The following is a 19,535-nucleotide window of genomic DNA, read 5'->3' as shown; positions in this document are numbered from 1 at the left end:
CAGGCAAGTGCGGAGTTAGAGACGGCATGTTTTGGCCACCTCCTAGACTACGGTTATTTCCACATTCTACCTCGTTCATCAGGGGTCAAATATAGATTCTGAAGACAATGATCCACAAGTGAAAGCATGTAATATCATATTACTCAGAAACTAGAGAAGGTCTCAGTCCTTTATCCAATAGATTACACTTGCAAGACACGGAGATAGAAAACCCTCGGAACCAAGAAAAGGAAGTAAAACAAAACGATTGCTAAAGTCCTACTCAACTGAACTACCCAAGTACAAGTGTGCGATGTCTCGACAAATTCCATACTAATCCAAGGTGAAGGAAATCAAGAAAGGGGAAGAGAGGAAAAACAGTTATTTTAAAAATGTGCTGTACAAAGATATATGCTGCCGCTTACCAAATTGGCGCCAGTAATCAGGCCATCTTATGTTAATCATACCTTCCAACTGTAACCCATATTATCATCAAGATCATTGTTTAAAAAGCCGTTTTCTGTGAATTCACGGGCAATGTCTTGAGCCATATCCTCTTGCAAATGAAGGTTCGAGGGTAGATCTTGTGCTCTCTGATTGAATGCATTACTACCACCACCTGCTGAAGAGTCACTGTTTGCAGCAGCTTTGAAACTGTTACTCCTGCTTGGAGCAGGGCCGTGACTTCCGGACACAGTTGGAGTAGCATTACAGGCTGCTGAATTATTGCCTCCAAAACTCATGCCATTCCTTGTCAAACTCCCATTAGAATTTGGACCAGGAAGAGATTGTTGTCCTCCATTGTTATTAGACATCTCCTGCAGCAGTTGTTGGATCATCTGTTGCTGCAAGGCCTGGTTGCCTTGAGAATTTTGTGGATTGGTTTGCTGTAGCAAGCTGTTAGAACTGAGTGACCGCTGTTGCAGCTGCGGTGTCTGATGTGGCTGTCGTGAGGATAGATGGGGACTTGAAAAGCCACTTCCTGGTAAACTCTGCATGGATCCCGGAATTAAAGAAGCAGCACCTTGAAAAGGCGAAGATGGACTTTGGTTGGGGTTGTTGAAAGACGAAGATGCCTCCTGTTGAAGAGAATTTGCATTTGAATTCATTGAGTTCTGTCTCATGAGCAAATTCTGGTAATTGGTTAGTGCTAAAGCTGCTTGCGCAGGACCACTCAACGCTCCCCGACTGGCCATGTGTTGATTGTTATTCATCTGATTGTTTAGTCCTGGATGCAACGCCATTAGCTTATTAAGAGTGTTTCTGTCAGTAGGCATGCCCTGAACACTTGCTAATTGCTCCATTTCCTGCATCTTTTGCATCTGGAGCTTGTTTGCACTTGCATGCCGAGGATAAACCTTCAAGCCCTCTGGAATTTTCAACGCAAGACCAAACATACAATCAATGAGAGCTTGAAACATTTTAGCACAACAATAAAAATGGTAAAGGCATTTTCAAAAAGAAATCAAAACGAAGAGGAGGAAGAAGAAGGAAGATAGAAAGGTTAAAGGGAATGAGAAAGAATCCATGAGATCAAATCGCCAGGCAATAACTTATTTAATATCAAATTGCCAGGCAATAACACATTATATATCGAATATAAGAAACAATAGAAACATTTATTTAATTTAATTTAACATAATACTCAACAAGCATGGCTGTTAATCCAAATTGAACCAGAAGATAGTTAAACTCATCGAATGACTAACTTAAAGCTACAAGCAACACCAAGAAGCTACAGTGGCACACCATATCCCGGTCTGTTCAAGAATCTGTCTAAGATTGCTCTGGATATATATGCCCAATTAAAAACGAAAATACAACCAATTTGCTCAACTATCCATGCAAATCAGCAGTAGAGAAGTTATAGAATGGATAAAGGATTATAAAATCAGGGCATACCAATTGGGCCAACTTTGTTTTCCCGGCAGAAGTCAATCAAATCTTTCATGCTGTTTACAACCTCTGAAATCTGTTAAAAGTTGGAGATCAGCAACTAATATGAAATCCAAGTATTATACTATGCATACATGAAAAAGCTGATGGTTTAAGTCTAAATCAAAATATGAATGCAATAAAAATACCTGCAAACACCTCACATATCTTTTAGAAAAGCCCAAATCATTGAGCGACTGCAACTCCAAACTCTTTGCGAGCTGCCTCCCAGCTGTCAGAACCCTAAAGGAAACAAACAAACATCAGTGCAGCCCTCCTTATTTAAGATTATGAGGAACCAAAATTCAACATCAAACATCGCCTAAAAACTCACAAATTGCTATTTGCTTGAAGATCCTGCTGAGAAACCCCTTCAGATCCACTTTCAGCAATTGTACTCTGGCACTTTTGTGCAACCTGAACCAATTGATTAACCTGGAAAATATCATGCCTAGTAAGTTCACTACATAAGTCAATACTTAACTATATGTACTTGCTTCTTAGCTCACAGACCTATCTACTTGATAAATTCGTTTTCATTTAATAATTACACAGTACACTTGACATTATAGCAAAAAGGAGAATATTGGTTCCGAAAATACAATGATATTGTGAAAGTAAACTATCAGATATACAATAAAACATATCTTAAGATGGCTAATTGGAAGTCGCAAAGAACCCAAATACTACCTTCCAATAAATGTGGTTTAGTGCATACTCAAAAGACAGTTTAACAAAGTTCAGGGTTCATGGACAAGCCCATCTTAAGTGTTGTGACAAATTCTTTTTAGGATCTACAACTGCATAGCTTTTACAATGTATGATTTACATTTAAATGCCAAGGTGAGAAGCCCCAATTTAGATTAATTATTACACAACAAATAATGCTACTATCTTCTAAACTGAACCTGCACAATAGAAGCCAAAACTCAACAAGGCACGAAAAACTAGTACCTGTGGAGCAACAAGCCTACGAGGAAGAAGCTCTTCATGGCGTCGAGCACAAAACTCCCAAGACAATATCTGAAAATGAGAACAGTACTGTATTAGAAGCAAAATTTTATTTCTGAGAATTAGAACCCAGTAACTAATATTATGTTTCCAACCTTTAAATCTTGTGTAAACACGATACGAAGCTGACCCTCGCGAACAACACGGAGTTGCTCGTATACACTCTCCTGAACTGCTTTTCCATATTCCAACATCATTACACCAGAAGCAAACCTACATTCCTTTGGCAAGTCTATAAACAAAAGCTCATCGATGACTCCACTGCCAAATTTGATCTCATTAAGTCTAGGGAGTACTTCAAAGGTCGCCTCTGTAGACAAGCCCATGGAGCTAATTAGACTTCAATCAGATTATTAACGCATGCATGAAATGGCTACATGAGATCCCCAAGTAAAATAAGATTTATAACAACAAAATTCTTGCAACTATCATTGTATCCTCAGGTGTTACTTCCTTGCCAAGGTATATATTGAAAATCCAAGATCTATACTCTAATTATTATATTCAAAGTTTCAGTCTGAGAAAGCAACACATTCATAGTCGCATGTTAACCCATGTCCCAGTTTGCATTTTTTGATGCATCAACTGTATTTCAGTCATCTCATCCCACATTAATTCTTACAATTGCGCAACAGTATCACAATCTACACTTTAACATGCATTTCTGATTTGAATTGTTCCTTATTATCAGGATGTACCCCGTCACAGGAAAAAGAAACCAATTCAAATTAAGAAGACCGGTATAGAGAAAAAGTCATTTACCAAGTGAAATAAATGTTTTCCAAGAAGTTACACACATATCATATACTAATCAGAGTGAGCTAACCCAGTGGCAATACTTCCAGTACCATGACATGCAAATAACTAACTCCACATTTACTTACCGAAGCCTCTTCCAGATTTAGAACCACAAATATCACACTGCCAAGCATCCTGGCACAAAAGCAAAGAGGAAAAAGAAAAAAGATACATGTGAGACGACCATAGTGGCAGGTAACATGAACAGATTTGATTTCGATCTAGATGAAGTACTCATAAAATAGAAGCCGTTTAACTAGCAAGTATGAGAAACCAATGCAACTGGATAATGGTAGGTATATGCTATCATAAATGTCAAACTTTTTGGTATGACATCTTATTACTAGAAGCACTAATCAAGATTCAAGGGCATGCTATCATGCTTTGTAATAGCAAGTATGAGAAGCCAATGCAACTGGACAATGGATATATGTTATCATAAAACTCAAACTTCGTGACAGTCCTATTATACTAGAAGCATAAAACTGACCATAGAAGCCTGAGGGAAAACACCAAGAGCATGATGCCCAACATTGTCATATAATGACAAGCACCATCTTTTCTTAGCACGAGGAGAGTAATACTCTGTCACAAACTTCCTCCAATATGCAATGCTATTGTCCTGTCAAAATTGAAATCAACGTGTCATTAGATACATTTGACTAACAATTTCAGTATATTATTACATCATGAAATGGAATGTAAATTATAAGAAGAGAAAACTGGAAGGGGATATAAGAGAGCAGTTTTCATAATAATGTAAATGACACGGAACTCACAGTTGGTCGTTCCCGCTGATGATATAGATACTGCATCAGCCTACGAGCACATACACCACCATCATATGGACGCTTAATGGAATATGCTGGCTGCAGAGCTTGTTGTTGAAGTTGCTGTCTCATCTGCAACTGCTGTTGCTGTTGCTGTTGCTGCTGCTGCTGATGCTGCATATGTGCTCTCTGCAATTGAGGCATGGACTGCAAGATTTGTTGTTGTTGCTGGTGCTGTTGCCGTAGTCTCTGTTGTTGAATCAAGGCTTGTAACTGTGGATTCCGTCCTTGGAACTGCATGGAATCTTGCCTTTGCAGTAGCTGCTGCAGCACCTGCTGCTGCATAATTTCTTCCTGCTTGATATCCAATCGTGGTTTCTTCTGGATGTGAGCCAAATTATTTGGATCTTGAATGAAAGTTCCAGGGACACGTGGCCCCATGGGAAGGGAACCTTGGCCATTTTGGGATGTTGGTAAGGATGTAACACTAGAAGTCCCTTGCTGCCGCGGATGTTGGTGATGCTGCCCCTGCTGAATTTGTTGAGAATTCTGGTCATGCTGAGAACTCTGTTGCACTACAGAAGAGCCATCCATAATTGATGATCCAGACATGCTAATATTGTTCGACGAGAATGACATAGGGGAAGCTGGTAAGCGTAAGTAGGACTCGTTATTGATGCTTGCACTTCTCTGCAAATGGGGACCTCCTGAGAGTACAGAATTTGCATCTGTGACCAAAGAACTTGCCCCAACACTCAGACCTGAATTCGCCACACTGCTTAAAACTGCATTGTTCATGTCCCCAGAAACCGGACCCAAATTTGAACGCCCAGTTCCGGGAATTGAATTAGAAGAGTTCCCAAAAGACGAGCTCAAGTGAGAGTTAACTACAGACTGAGACTGCCCATCCCCTTGGAAGAAAATCCCAGAACTCGATGAAGATTGCGTTAATCCTCCAGCCACCCGTGAGGGCACCATAGGAGGCCCCGCCCTCCGGTGGCCAGAGTCTAAGTAGCTCTCCAGAGCCAGGCCTAATCAACAACCTCAAACCCCCCACTCAATTTAACGAAATATGCAATACAAAAAGCCTAACCAAAACCTCACAAACAGAACAAACTTAATATCACTGCGGTCATAAACCTAACAATTTCACAATCCCCACTTCAGAGCACATCAATATTACCACCATTCATTGTGGGATCTAACACAAACAACAAGAAACAATAGCATCAGCACTCGGAACAACACAGAAACCAACACTTAAATGTCGAAAACTAGGATTACTCGAAAATCAAGCTAAGTACTTCACACCCAGCAACAAACACACAATCGGGGGGACTCATACAAATCCCCAACCTAACAATATCTTCAATATTTCATATGAACCCCCAAATTAAAAACCCTAATTTCCAGCCGGGCTACTCCAGCAACACTAACACAAGCCAATCCGGTTCGAACCCAACATTGCTGGAGATCGAAACGCAAACTAATTAAGCTCAATTAGCAATTAAACTAAAACAAACTCGAACCCAATTATCTTTCCGCTGGATTTTCACCCCCACACTCATAATCAAAAACTCTGAAAACCAAACCGAAATTATGCTTAAAACAATTACCACAATAATTACGTTCGCAGTAAAACCAACTCTAATTGAGGAGGATCGAGAAGTAAACAACAGATTTTCAAACCCAAAATTAAACTACGAAATTCAGTTCGATCGGACAAGATTTAATTTCGTTTTGTTTTCTGAAGAAATGTTAATTTAATTGAGGGAGAAAATTGAAGGACGAAGAAAATAAAATAGGAGCTGAATGTAAGGCGGCGACTGACCTCAGAACTCGGCAGGTAAAAAAGTTGCTAAATAATCTGGAAGGATAAATTTGCAGAGAGAGAGAGAGAGAGAGAGACGGAAGAAGAGGAAAAAGGAGCAGAATGACGCCGTTTATATACCTAGCGGGATTTGCAGACTGACCGGCTGCGTCGGTGGGCCACTGCGCTATATTACCGGCTACGCACGGTAGATGGAGGGACATGGACACGTGTCGGTGACTTGGATAAGGGAATGTAATCGGTGATAGATCGCAGCGATGTCGACGCGAGGACTAGGGAGGACGTGGCGCGGTGGGATTTGTTGATCTCTAGGTCACTTATGATGGGCAGTGAGGTTAGTATTGCCTGGATGAGGCTTGTGGAGAACTGGATCGTCTGCGGGGGGTTGTAGTGGAGTAGGTCTGCAGTCGTATCAAACTTGCTTACGGTCGAAAATGGGAAGAGTCGTGCCACGTGTTTGTATAGGAGTGGTGGATTACGAAGCTGTGGGCGATCGGGCTTTACCATATAAGGGAGGGAGGGATAGAGACGGACCGTCGATTGGCACGTGCGACTGACACGTACAATTGAACTTTTGAGCAAGGCCTTCGTGTGTATCGTTCGGGATTCGTATTTGATTTGTGTAAACTTAGTAACGGAAATTGAGTTATAAATTAATGACTTTAATATTCATGCATGGTTGTCAAAACCTAAAGATCGCATGTATCCTGTAGTAGCACGCACAAAGCTTCTACTGTGGTATATGTAAAGACAGTTCCTCTCGACAAGTAAAGTGATCCTCAAGATCACTACAAGAGCTTTCATGAGAAGGCCATTGAGGCGGAGATGGCGGCAGAGGCGGAGGCTACATATGCTCCTTACATTTTAGGCTCCTTAGCCACGCTACCATACCTTTGCCGGAATCCACAAATTAGAATTCTCATGCGCTGAAAAGAAGAATCTAGGAAGTATTAAGATCCTACCGATCATATTCAATTAACTGGAGCACTGGTCATCGTCACGGTACTTTTTTTTTATAACAAACAAATACGTTTATATCATAGTTTTTTATGAGGCCGGAATAGCCAGTATATACTCATCTGCTGTGACACAACAACATATAAGAGGTCATGAGTCGAAACTCAAAAAAAAAAACTATTCTTTAGTAATAAGCACACAATAAAGAAAGAAAAATTTTGTCTATTATACGACTAATGCAAGCATAACAATAGGCAATGTTATAATCTAAACAAGACCATTTGCAGGTTTGGACCAAGGCCCCGACACACAAGCTCGCACCCCAGCCCAACCCAAAGAGATTTGAACATTATGAACATCCACACGCTTGCTTGGCCGAAACATCTGCTTCCGGAGGCTCCGCTTTGTCAAGACAAAGCCCGACATCAGATCCCCTCCTAACCAAGCCAATAGAGAGTCGTCGTGTCATCCCCCCATCAACACATCCCAAAGCATGACCCAAGTAGACCTTGATCGAAGGTTCCTTGCCAACGTCAAGTCCGCTGGCAAACCATCATATAGATCCCAGCAATGCAGCAACCTCCCTATCGAAGTCACCAAAGGTCGAGATCTGCACAAGCCGTCAAAGCCCAAGTTGCCATCACCCCTTGCATATCCAAATCGAGGACAAGGAGCCTCCCCGAAGAGCTCCTCCATAGCCTTCATCGCACGATCGTCACTAGAAAGCCTCTGCAATGGCATCCAAACACTGTCCTTGATCATAGTCGGAATAGTGAGCACCAAAAGGTAAACCATAGATGGCGAAATAGCTCCGAGCAAAATTGGTTCGCGAGATTTGCTATTTAATGTAAAACGTGAAATTATTGTGGCGGTAATCGTCATCATCAATCAATACTATATAATCAAAAGCTAAGTTCAAGGGTGTAGGTACTATGTCCCCCCCCCCCCCCCCAATGAAATATTTAAATATAAATATAATAAATGAAATTTGACGTAGGGCAAAGTCTCCCTTTAAGACTTTGTCCAAACCCTTTTTTTTTTAATAAAAAAATAAGAAACACCCAATTTTTTATATTGTTTATAGCACGAAAAACATAAAACAGAATGATGCAGCAGCTTTAATAAAAAGTAACAACCACATCACCTCGGTACAATGACCAGATTCAAATTATATTATGGCCACTATTAGGGATGGATTGGTTGGTATACCAATTTTAATTTTCTAATACCATATACTAACTAATATATAATTTGTATGAAAAATCTACAATTTATACCAATAAATAACGTTGGTATACCAATTAAGTGGTACGGTTGGTACTCGATTGATACGGTTAGTAATAGGCTTCTACCAACATATTTAAGGCCCAAAAATTTAAAGGCTCAATCTAAATAAGTAATAACAAATAAGTGAAATAGCAATAGAATTCTAAAGTCTTATATAACTTCAACCAAATTACCAAATACAAAGTCATAAATAGAAAGTCAAAGTCCAAATAGTCAAACTGTTAAAGTATTTATAAATTCTCAAAACAATTGAAAAAATAAATGATAGGTTTAAAGGCGATATATGTTGACATGTGGTAAGCAGTGATGATGCTACTAATAGGTCTAAGCATTTGTACTTGGGAATTCGATTGAATCGATTCATTCATAACTAAGTAAAGAAATTTAAGACGAGAAAATGAGTGTACTTGAGAAATAAAATTAAGAGAGATTATATTAAGGTTAGTAGATTTATACGGTTTGGATTTATTTTTCAATAAATATACGGTTGAAATTTAAAGATATATATATATATATATTTAATTAAATAATATAACATAATATACGTTGGTATGTACGATATACCATGATATACGAAAAATCTATATCACCTATCGTATCATATTTTAATGTTAGTGCGGTATATTATATCATATACAAAGTATTTGGTACGGACGGTATACGAATTGGTTGAGATGGTTTTATATACCATTGTCAGCTCTAGCCAATATGGCATGCCAATAGGTGAGGTTTCAACCTCGCCTACTATCTTCTCACCAGAGTCGGGAGGCTCCGAAATCTTAGCCTTTTTCCCGTGCATGCCAACTCCAACGAGCATTAGACAAGCAGGTTCAGTGAGCGTACAAGCAAGCCAAGAGTTGTCAACTTGCCGCCGCCGTCCCTAGACCGACACCAGTCACACCAATCATGGACTTCCAAATCGGAAACCCACTCCAATATTTATAGATAAACTCTACTTTTTGTTTTTGTTTTTAATTGTCGTCTTTTTCTAAAGTTGTATTGAGAAACTTCCTCTTGTCTAACCATCTATCAAATATGAGCCTGAATTTTTTACAAAACACGAGTTTGGCGTCAATGTGAGTTTTTTATAATCAGTTTCAGTTGAGCTGATTGAATAATCAGCTGCAGCTGAGCTGTGAGTATTTAAAGTGTTTCGTAAATATTGGTATAAAAGTGTAGTGAGTTTAGAAAAAGATGGTAGTAAGGTAATAAACATATTATAATCTCTTCCCCAAATTAGAATCTCCAATTTATAGTTTTTAAAATTTGCGTCGGTGTGTAAAATTTTCATATAATCACGTACAATTTATATTTGTCAAACAACTCACTTATATTATTAAAAAATTTAAGTTCATAATCTAACAACAACTGGGCCCAAACTCCCTAAACTTCCTCTTTTGGATGTGCTCCCAACGCCAGAAAAAAAATAAAACAAAAACAAAAGATGAGCTGCTGCCTGTCGCGGAATCCGTTAATTCAGTTGAAAACCTCACCCAAATTTCGCGCCAAAAAGACAAGTATCAGTTTCTCTGCTCGTCTTGAAAACCCACAACTCAATCTCTCCGTCCTCCGATTCACACTCGGTAACTCCCTCCCTCTCTGTTTCTCTCTGAGATTTACATGTCAAGATTTTGATGGGTTTATTGGACATTCGAGCGGTGCAGGAATACCTGGGCTAGACGAGTCCTACTTACCCAGATGGATCGGATATGGATTCGGTTCACTTTTGCTCTTGAACAATTTCGCGGCTTCTGTTTCACCTACTCTACCACAGCTTGTAAGAAGGTTTTGCAATTAGCTTGATGTTCCCACTGTGATCTTATCCATAATGATGTAAATTTTAGCTTAATTTCATATTTAGGCCTTGTGGGGATGTAGACGTTGTGGATTGTGAATGTAAACATCAGATTTACAAGCCTCTTGTATGGTGAAAACTAAAACGTTTTTATACCACTATCAATTCCAGTTTTTATTTTAAGAGGAGACAACATTGATGTACTTAAATGCTGAAATGGTGATTTCTTTAGGCCAGTTTTAAGACCCTTCTTTATCTGATGGTTTACATCATTGAATATTTGTCATCTGAGGTTATATTACAACTAGTGATTGTGTCTTTATCTCACAGAAGTATTGGATAATGCAATGACTTTGTGTATGCATTGCTTGCTCGGCACTTGTAAAAACCTGATTTGTGACTTTGTTTATTGTAGGGTGCTACTCCAATGGATCAAACGAGTATCCCAGAGGGGTGTGAGCAAAAAAATATTGATATCAGAGACTACCTCAAATACTCGGAAGGACGACTTGGCTTGGGCTACGTACATTTTGTTGCGCAATTCAAACACCGTATCAGTGGTATGCTAACCTATTGAAATTACACAGTTAAAATAGTAAATCCGGTATAGAGGAGGAGAGGAAAAATCGACTAGGTTGAATGAAAAAGTGACTTGTTCTGGAAGATTAGAATCCAATAAGTAAATGGTATTATATTTTAGCTTTTGGTCACAAGCTCATTCGAAGTTTTTTGCTGATAAAAACAGATGGTATCAGTTCAAAATGAACTGTGTGTACGTGGTTACTGGAGCATACCAGATGATGTCTCAAAATCAAATGTACTTGATTGGTTTGGGAAGCAGATCAAAAGTATTGGCCTCTCTAACTTGAAGGAAACCCTTTACCTTCCTCAAATTGAAGGTAGCGTTATTTGATATTTGTTTATGTATTTCAGAAAGTAAATGTAGTTATAGTTGAATTTGCAGATAAAAATTAGCCTCACATGGAGATTAGAGGTTTGTGCATGTAAAAATTAGAAAGACAGTAATTATTCAAACTTAAAACGGATTAAAATTTCTAATTATGCGAAGATCTTGTTTGATTCTTTTGACTTGTGTAGTTACTCTTAATCTAAAACTGTTCAATATGCCACTTCAATTGTCCTACTTTGTCTGTGCTTTTGGTTGTGAGCGAAGAATTTTAAAAGGAGTAGTCTATCCAACTGAAACTTATTGTTACATATTGCTTGCAAGGGTTTTTATATTGTTATCCCCCTTCTTCTCTCGGTAGGGGTGTCGTGCTTCCATGATGCATGAATACCTACATTGTGGGGGTCTATGCAGATTTCACTCTTAATGCATGTTCTGATGGTGAAGATGATATAAGAGATGCTATTAGGCCAACTATAATGCTGATTGCTAGGGTGATACAATCCAGACCAAGTACATGTTAATTAATTCTAGAACTATCAATCGCCAGTTTGTTTACTTTACAGTTGTGATCATTGTTCAGATTCTGGACTCTGGGAGATGCTACCCGAGGGGACTCGTTCGCTTCTTGTACAACCAGTGCTGCATGTTTTGCACCCAAATGATAGTGGAAATGCAAATCTTCAGGGATTTGTCTTGTTGGCTTCAAGCATGAGATATGCTTATAGTGATAAAGATAGAGCTTGGGCTAGAGCTCTTGCAAAGAAATTCAGAAGCATGTGAAAAAAAAAAAAACTAAAAAACGAAGGCTGGCTTAGAGCTCTCACCGAAAAATGTGAAGGTACAAACATATATGTAGAGTTGTAAAGAATTTTGAACTTCTTTACCTTTGAACTTAGACAGGGATCCTTGTTAAAAAGCTGTTTTTTGACTCATTATGTTTATTTGCTCTGATGCATTCGGAACAAATATGAGATTGAGTCATGAATTTTGAAATCCAATCCTCTGTATTATATGTGTAAGCTACAAGTCTAAAACAAATAGAATGTGAACTACTGTCAACAACTCTACATAAAGCATAAGTGTGTCATTTTTTCCCTAGTTTTTCAAGTAGTTCACATGATTGCGAGTTTATTTTACAGAAGACAAGTACTTTCCTATATAAGTGATGCCAGAAATTGGATAAACTAGGTTTGGATTTACTTCTGTGGGATATCCTTGTTTGTCTTGCTCCTAAGAATGAAGCTAATGAAATTTATCTTAAAGGTTGCCAAAAGGTCTGATCTGTTCTGTTTGGCCTATGGTTTGGTGGCACTGTATAGTGTCGAATGGGAACTTGCTGTCTGGAATGGACTTAAGATATCATCCAACATCCTTAGTATAAAACTGAAGATCATAACAGTTCATTTAACATTTCACTGATCATACATGATTAAATAATTGAATACTTTACATCAATAGGAAGTTAGTACAAAATCTTCTTTCTTTTCTCTCTGCTGCTAATTCAAAAAACCATCTCCCGTTAAACTTTTCATTTGGGAGCCTTGTAATCTTGTATGGGGGCATATAGGAGGTTAAGGTACACATCAAGATTAAGGAAAGCTTAATGTTTTACAAAAGCTTCTCCAAGCCATACACCAGGCTCTGCAATAAAGGAAAACAGTTTGAGATGAGAGTCGGCTAGTATTGATTGTAGCAGTATGCGTGGATATTTTGAGAATGTACTGTTGCACATATTTTTTGTTACCTTGATGGCAACAATCTTTCTGATAGCTAAGATAAGGCCTGGCATGAGGCTTTGCACATCTGTGATCTCATGTTTCAGAGTGTAAACCTGTCACAAGTAATGCTAGTTCATCAAATTAACATCTAGCAAGAGCTTTTTTTAACTTCTTGTGTTTCTATTTTTGTTTGATTCACTTATAGGTACATTGTTCAAGTAAACAATTATGAATTGAGAAGAGATGAGTGATCTCAGATACAAACCTCTCCTGGCCGAGGGAAGCCCTGGAAGGACTAAGCTGTGCACAGTGCACACGAACTCCATCTTCACCCAGAACTTGACCCCTTGCCTTATTGGACAAATCAAGAATGAGTTCCAAGGTATAAAAAGGCACTACAATAAGACAAAGTGTTGTATTTTAGCTACCTTAACATCTGTTGAAATGTCTTCTCTGTTATGCATCTGCCCCAGGTTAGAGAGGTTGTTGGCAATTTGATTTGCATCTGATGATGGAAGATCCTGTTTGCGAAAGAAGAATTTAGCAACATTATTTGCAACTGATAGTATTATCTGATTCTTAAGCTTTGAGTACTAAACTACTGTTGATTTCAGCTCAAAATCATTAATTTGACAAAATGTTGCAATTACTCCCATTTTACTGTAATAGGATAACACATTTCATGCTATATTTATGGATTTGAACTATGTTTGCTGCAAACTTCCTTGAGCATAGAGCACCACTATTTTCTGATTTGCAATTGAGAGATACAGAACTTACCGTTGCATTAGCTCTTGATTCTACAATTTCTACATTGTTATAGTGAAAGGAAGCTGAACTTGCAGCTTGTTGGAGGAGTGTGGATCCAATAGGCAATAGACAGAGTCGGTGCGACAAGACAACCCTGTGAACAGCATGAACTCATGATCAGGCAAGCGAATTAAGGTTCAATCCCCATAGATTAAATTGGTATTTGGAACCCAAAGGAGGTGTGATTCACACTGTTATGAAAACTTGATTGTTGAGTATCTCACCCTGTGCTCACCATTCTGGCTTTCTCACTAATTGCAGATAATGCTGATACTGTATCTAAGTTAATTTTTCGCACATAAACCACACTTCTCATTCCAAATGCTGTTGCCTAGTAGGAAGATATTGATGAAATACGATTATGATTTGTTAATGTTTCGTACTTGATAAATCCCTGTCAAAATTAAACTCATGGAAGCTACAAATTTCATCATGTGGCCTGTACTTGCTTCACATTGTCATAAACTTTGGAAGGGTCAGTGAAATCCACAACTACTGCTGTTGCTTTAGACTGCCAATCGACATAAATGGCACGATAAACATACTAACAGAATGAACAAAACCGCACTCACATTACACACATAGATGTCATTTGAGATGTCACCTGCGATATGGAACCCAAGACCATAGTAAGATCACTCGTTATCGGAATCTCCATAGGCTCCGCCATGTCACATATATTCCCAATATCTTCTCCTACAAGATAGGAGTCCACTGCACCGGCCAGCTCCATCCCTCGTGCTCTGGTCACTGCAATTACTGCTGCCCTTCCTATTTCCTTTGCAGCTCCGTTTATAATTAGCTACAGCAATACATATTACTTGATTTTTCCCCAATACATCTTGATATATGAAAAGAGAGACAGCATTTCATGTAGAACCGAAAATGTAACCTTGATATTGCTTTTAGATGGCTGCATTGAGCAAAATATAGAAGGTCTAGCTCTACCGTTTCGATAACTCCTGGAGACTGGCAACTCAGAGCTACCATGGCTTCAAATTCTCAGCTCAAACACAGTGCCTAAGTTCACAGAAAGATGATGAGCCTTTTTTCCTTAGCATATGTTCTCTCTAAGATAAGGTTCTCGTGCTGTAGATTGGTCTTGTTTGGAAGAACTTACTGTGACAAATCGACAATGACAGGGATGCATGTTTCCTTTGTGCCTCTTTTCTGTAGGAGCCATGTTACGCATGTGTCGCTAGGAATAGAACAACAGTTTTCTTTGTAATTTCAATGTTTCATATGCTTTCGTTTTTTCTTTTTGCGCATTTTGCATTGGCAATTTCCCACTAATTAATGCTCAACAAACTGATGTTACGTAGTTTTGTGAATTTGATGATTTTCTCGTATACAAGAAATAACTAAGCACATGATCGAGCTTCATAAGCTGCAATTCTAGCAAAGCTGGTTTTTAGTATCATTGACGAAGACTTCTAAGTTTTATGTATATTTCAACTTTTCAAGCACCTCGCGTAAACGATTGAATTATATATATATATATATATATATATATGATTAATTAATACTCCAATAGTCTTGTGACCTCATGTGAAAGATTGGTGTTACTCTATTGGTCTGCATCGATCTAGAAGCAGTACATGAATTTCTTCACTCTGGTTGCTTATGAAAAGTAACAAATTTGTGTAGATATATACATCTAATGAATTCTCAAAGTTTAAATTCTTAACCTGATTGAACTCGTAACTATTGATTGTTCTATTTTTACCACCATGATTCTTGTCTTCTTGACCACGAATATTTACAACGATTGATTGTATCGTAGTCTTGACTCCTGAGCTTCCTTATGATCGATGAATGCTCAACATTCTGATGAAAACCGGCAAATCACAATAAAATTCATCCAGATCTAGATTAGGGATGACAATGGGCAGGGCACGGTCAGTGGATCGAATTATCATACTCATATTCAATTTCAATTACGTCCTCATACACACCCAAATTTCCGTTAGAAAGTAATGAGTATTTCCCGTCCCCATACCCACTGGGGATCCGTTTCTCATACCCGCTCCAATACCCATTAATAATATTTTATTATATTATATAAAAATTCATATGAAGTATAGAAAAACGTAAAAATTTAAAATGAAAACTAAATATCATGATAAAATTAGTTTTTTTTTACATTAATCCAACTTAAACCAATACAAGTCTAGTTCAAAATAAAATAATTATTATAAAAAAGTTTTTATTTACATAAATACTAATTAATTAATTAATATTGAACATATATATAGAGCTCGTCAACGGGCGGGGCCGTGCCTTAGTAAATTTAAATAAGTGGCGGACCGGGTATTTTCACAAATCCGAAGATCCAAGCATACCTATCTAAGGCGGACCTTACAGGCTTTTGCGGGCCAGGCCTTGCGGGCTTGTATTAGAAATATATATATATATATATAATATTATAATTTAAGGGTTTGAAACAATAAAAGAATTATTAGAAAACATCTTAAAAAGTTATAAATAAATTCTAATTTCGAAATATTATCGATCGACACCAATAGATGTGATAGATATATATATTTAGGGACCCTGTTAGGTTAATATTAACCTAGTAATGTTTGCCTTATTCTTATTCTTTTGCTTTATATTTTTGTATATTTATTTATTTCTTTTTACGTTTCCTACTCATGCTAGGAAAATGTGCAAATGATCGGAAACACGTCAAGAAGAGTGGATTTAGCGCACATTATGGACTCGGGTGAAAGTTTCAAGCCAAAAAGAGCAAATGTGGAGATTTCATAAGAAAATAAAAGTCAACGCCGGAAAATGCCGGTTAAACTCCGGCGATGAGAAGGTGGTTGCCGGAAATGGTGGTGGTTAAAGTCAATAAGTCAATGAAGCATATTGGTGAATTATGAATTGTAAATTTTAATTTACAACTTAAATTCAAAATAGAAGAAGACAAATGAAGGAGACAATTTCAAGAACATGATCCACAATTTGTGCTCCATGAATTGGGGATTTAAATTTAAAATAGAAGAAGACAAATGAAGGGGACCATTTCAAGAACAAGATCCACAATTTGTGCTTCCACATTTGTCCACCATATCTAACCATTCATCCCCTTACATCTCCACCATTCATTTGTGACCTTAAGGTCTTTAAATACCCTCATTCTTCATGAGACGTGGGAGAGATTCAAGGATCTTGAGCTTGGTTGCCCTAATCATGGCCAATCTCAAGATATGCTTATGAGCCTATTTTATCAAGGATTGACATCAGAGACTCGAAGGAAGGTTGATAATGCAAGCAATGGTGATTTCATGGACTTAGTGGCGGATGAAGCCCATCGAGTATTAGAGAAGCTTGCGGAGCGGTCTCAATTGTGGGATAATAACCCGCAAGTTCGCAAGCCTTCTTCTTCACATTTATCTCTAAGGGAAGCAACTCAACCGAAAACCGGTGGCATATATGAAGTCAAGGCATCAAGCTTGGATGTGCATCAAGAGTTTAAGAGGTTAGAAGAAAGTCTTAATAAGAAGTTTGATATGCTTTTGAAGCAAGGAAAGCAAGGAGGCCGTGAGAAGGTTAATGAGGTTCAAGGGCCACAAGTGTGTTTAATTTGTGAAGGAGTGAATCATGACACTCTATCTTGCCCTCATGGAGATTGTTTTCCCGAGATCATTGAAGAATGTAAGCAAATGGCATATTCAAGACCGAAGAATGACCCTTATTCCAACACTTACAATCCCGGATGGAGAAACCACCCTAATTTCTCATGGGGTGGGAACCAAGGCATGAATTGCAACAATCAAGGGAGTGGCAACTATGGAGGTGCTAGTGGGAGCCAAAGCTTTCAAGGAAACAAAGGTGCAACTAATGGAGGTTATGGTGGCAATACTTATCCTAAGCCACCTTATCAAGCAAGACCTCCTTTTCAAGCTCCTAATACTCAAGTGCCACATCCTCTTCAAGTGGATGCTCCTAAATCAAGCCTTGAAGAGATGCTTGCCAAGGTTTTGGCAAATCAAAATGAGCTTATTCAAAGTGTTCGAAATGATGTGGCCTCCACTACTGAAGGATTGCATAAGCTTGAAGCGCAAATGGGGCAATTAGCTAATGAGATGAGAGAAAGGAAGTAAGGAGAATTGCCTTCCATGACCGAGAAGAATCCACGAATCAACCAAGCCAAGGCCATAAGAACTTTGAGAAGGGGGAAGGTATATGACAATAAGGTTGCTCTTAATGATGATGATAAGGAGGTGGATGCACCAACGGAACCTTTGTTGAATCCTAAAGTGTCAAGAGTGCCTCCTGGGTTTCAAAAGAAGAACAAAGGCATGGAGGATACTTTGGGACATGATGGAGTGATCTTGGGGTATAGTGAGGAGTATTTGAAGAGCCAAGGCAAGCCCAACACCAAGAATGACAATATGAGAGCAAGTGGATCTAAGTCTAGTGTGGAAGAAATGCAAGAAGTGCCACTTCCCTTTCCACAAGCGGTATACCAAGAGAAAGCTTTAAGTAAGAAAGAAAAGAAGTCCATGAAGTGTTTTGATGTGTTCAAGAAGGTAGAGGTCAATATTCCTCTTCTTGATGCAATCAAGACCATTCCTACTTATGCTAAATTTCTCAAGGACTTGTGCACTCACAAGCGGTATAAGAGTACATTGAAGAATGATGACAAGGTGTGTTTGAATGAGAGAATTAGTGCCGTGCTTCAAAGGAAGTTACCGCCCAAGCTCAAAGATCCGGGTTCTTTTACTATTCCTTGCAAGATTGGTGAGAGACCATTTGAGAAGGCACTCATGGATTTGGGGGCTAGCATAAATTTGATGCCATATGGTGTCTACAAAGATCTTGGGTTGAGCGACATCAAGCCTATACAAATTTCTCTCCAACTAGCCGATAGAAGTGTGAGGTATCCAAGAGGAGTTGTGGAAGATGTGTTAGTGCAAGTTGACGAGTTGGTCATACCGGCCGATTTCGTTATTCTTGACATGGAGGATGTTTACCAAGATGATCTCCCTATTATCTTTGGTAGAGCTTTTATGGCCACAGTGGGGACAAAGATTGATGTGAAATTGGGTTTGCTCACCATGACCGTGTATGACACCACAATTGGGTTCAAGATCTTTGATGAATTAAAGAAGCCCATGAGGTTGCAAAAAGTTTACTCTATTGAAGTGGAAGACAAGATTGATGACTTGGTGGAGCACACTTTTCATGAGACTTCAACAAATGATGCATTTGAGTCGGCACTAGCACACTTTGGGTTGGATTTTTGTGAGGATGAAACTTTGGAAGCCGGGGATCACCTTGACACTTATCTTGCTTTGCCTTTGCCCACAAAAAAGGATGGTTACTATTCAAGATATGAGACTTGTGAGGTACATGCCACTATCAATTATCTCTCAATGAATGGTAATCCTTCGGTTTTGAGTTCGGCCCCTATTGAATTGAAGCCTCTTCCCGCACATTTGAAGTATGTTTATATTGATGATTCTCGCACCTTGCCCCTCATTATCTCTTCAAGCTTGTCACATGAGCAAGAGACTTTACTTCTTGATGTTCTTCGGAGGCATAAGGGTGCTTTTGGATGGAAGATTAGTGACATAAAGGGGTTGAGTCCAACTCTTTGCACGCACCATATTTACATGGAGGATGAAGCAAAACCAAAAATGGAAGCTCAAAGAAGATTGAACCCCAACATGTTAGAGGTGGTGAAGAATGAGATTATTAAGCTCCTTGATAATGGAATCATCTATTC

General features: G+C 38.6%; 3 protein-coding genes across 5 annotated transcripts; 1 reads left to right on the top strand and 2 right to left on the bottom strand.

Annotated features, from left to right (window-relative positions):
* Positions 1-119: 119 nt before the first annotated feature.
* On the bottom strand, positions 120-6,411 carry LOC126801979 (probable transcriptional regulator SLK2). 3 transcript variants are annotated; one of them, XM_050529486.1, is made up of 10 exons: positions 6,325-6,411; positions 4,503-5,694; positions 4,214-4,345; positions 3,810-3,858; positions 3,021-3,235; positions 2,869-2,937; positions 2,249-2,349; positions 2,064-2,157; positions 1,882-1,951; positions 120-1,348 (listed from the first exon to the last, which is right to left on the bottom strand). In XM_050529486.1, exons 2-10 carry the CDS (start codon positions 5,469-5,471, stop codon positions 441-443), a joined length of 2,607 nt encoding a protein of 868 aa, XP_050385443.1. In that variant the 5' UTR covers positions 5,472-5,694; positions 6,325-6,411; the 3' UTR covers positions 120-440. The 3 variants fall into 3 exon arrangements, with proteins under 3 accessions (XP_050385443.1, XP_050385444.1, XP_050385442.1); XM_050529487.1 differs by having other exon boundaries at positions 4,503-5,278; positions 6,325-6,395; XM_050529485.1 differs by lacking the exon at positions 6,325-6,411 and having other exon boundaries at positions 4,503-6,294.
* Positions 6,412-10,012: 3,601 nt separating this feature from the next.
* Positions 10,013-13,254, top strand: LOC126802843 (protein COFACTOR ASSEMBLY OF COMPLEX C SUBUNIT B CCB2, chloroplastic). The gene is given in 7 exon segments (XM_050530554.1): positions 10,013-10,151; positions 10,233-10,353; positions 10,694-10,826; positions 10,828-10,923; positions 11,109-11,262; positions 11,854-12,111; positions 13,197-13,254. Coding segments are annotated over 6 exon segments (843 nt in total). The 3' UTR covers positions 12,054-12,111; positions 13,197-13,254.
* Positions 12,882-14,984, bottom strand: LOC126803834 (dihydrodipicolinate reductase-like protein CRR1, chloroplastic). Its single transcript, XM_050531562.1, is given in 13 exon segments — positions 12,882-12,914; positions 13,018-13,104; positions 13,257-13,266; positions 13,268-13,305; positions 13,307-13,342; positions 13,420-13,512; positions 13,772-13,867; positions 13,869-13,895; positions 14,037-14,132; positions 14,247-14,312; positions 14,406-14,603; positions 14,694-14,793; positions 14,965-14,984. Coding segments are annotated over 13 exon segments (900 nt in total).
* Between the last annotated feature and the right edge of the window lie 4,551 nt (positions 14,985-19,535).

Source organism: Argentina anserina, chromosome 7 (assembly GCF_933775445.1).
Source record: "Argentina anserina chromosome 7, drPotAnse1.1, whole genome shotgun sequence".
Classification (NCBI taxonomy): domain Eukaryota; kingdom Viridiplantae; phylum Streptophyta; class Magnoliopsida; order Rosales; family Rosaceae; genus Argentina; species Argentina anserina.
The sequence above is the reverse complement of the archived record's forward strand: the minus strand, read 5'-3'. Positions and strand labels throughout refer to the sequence as shown.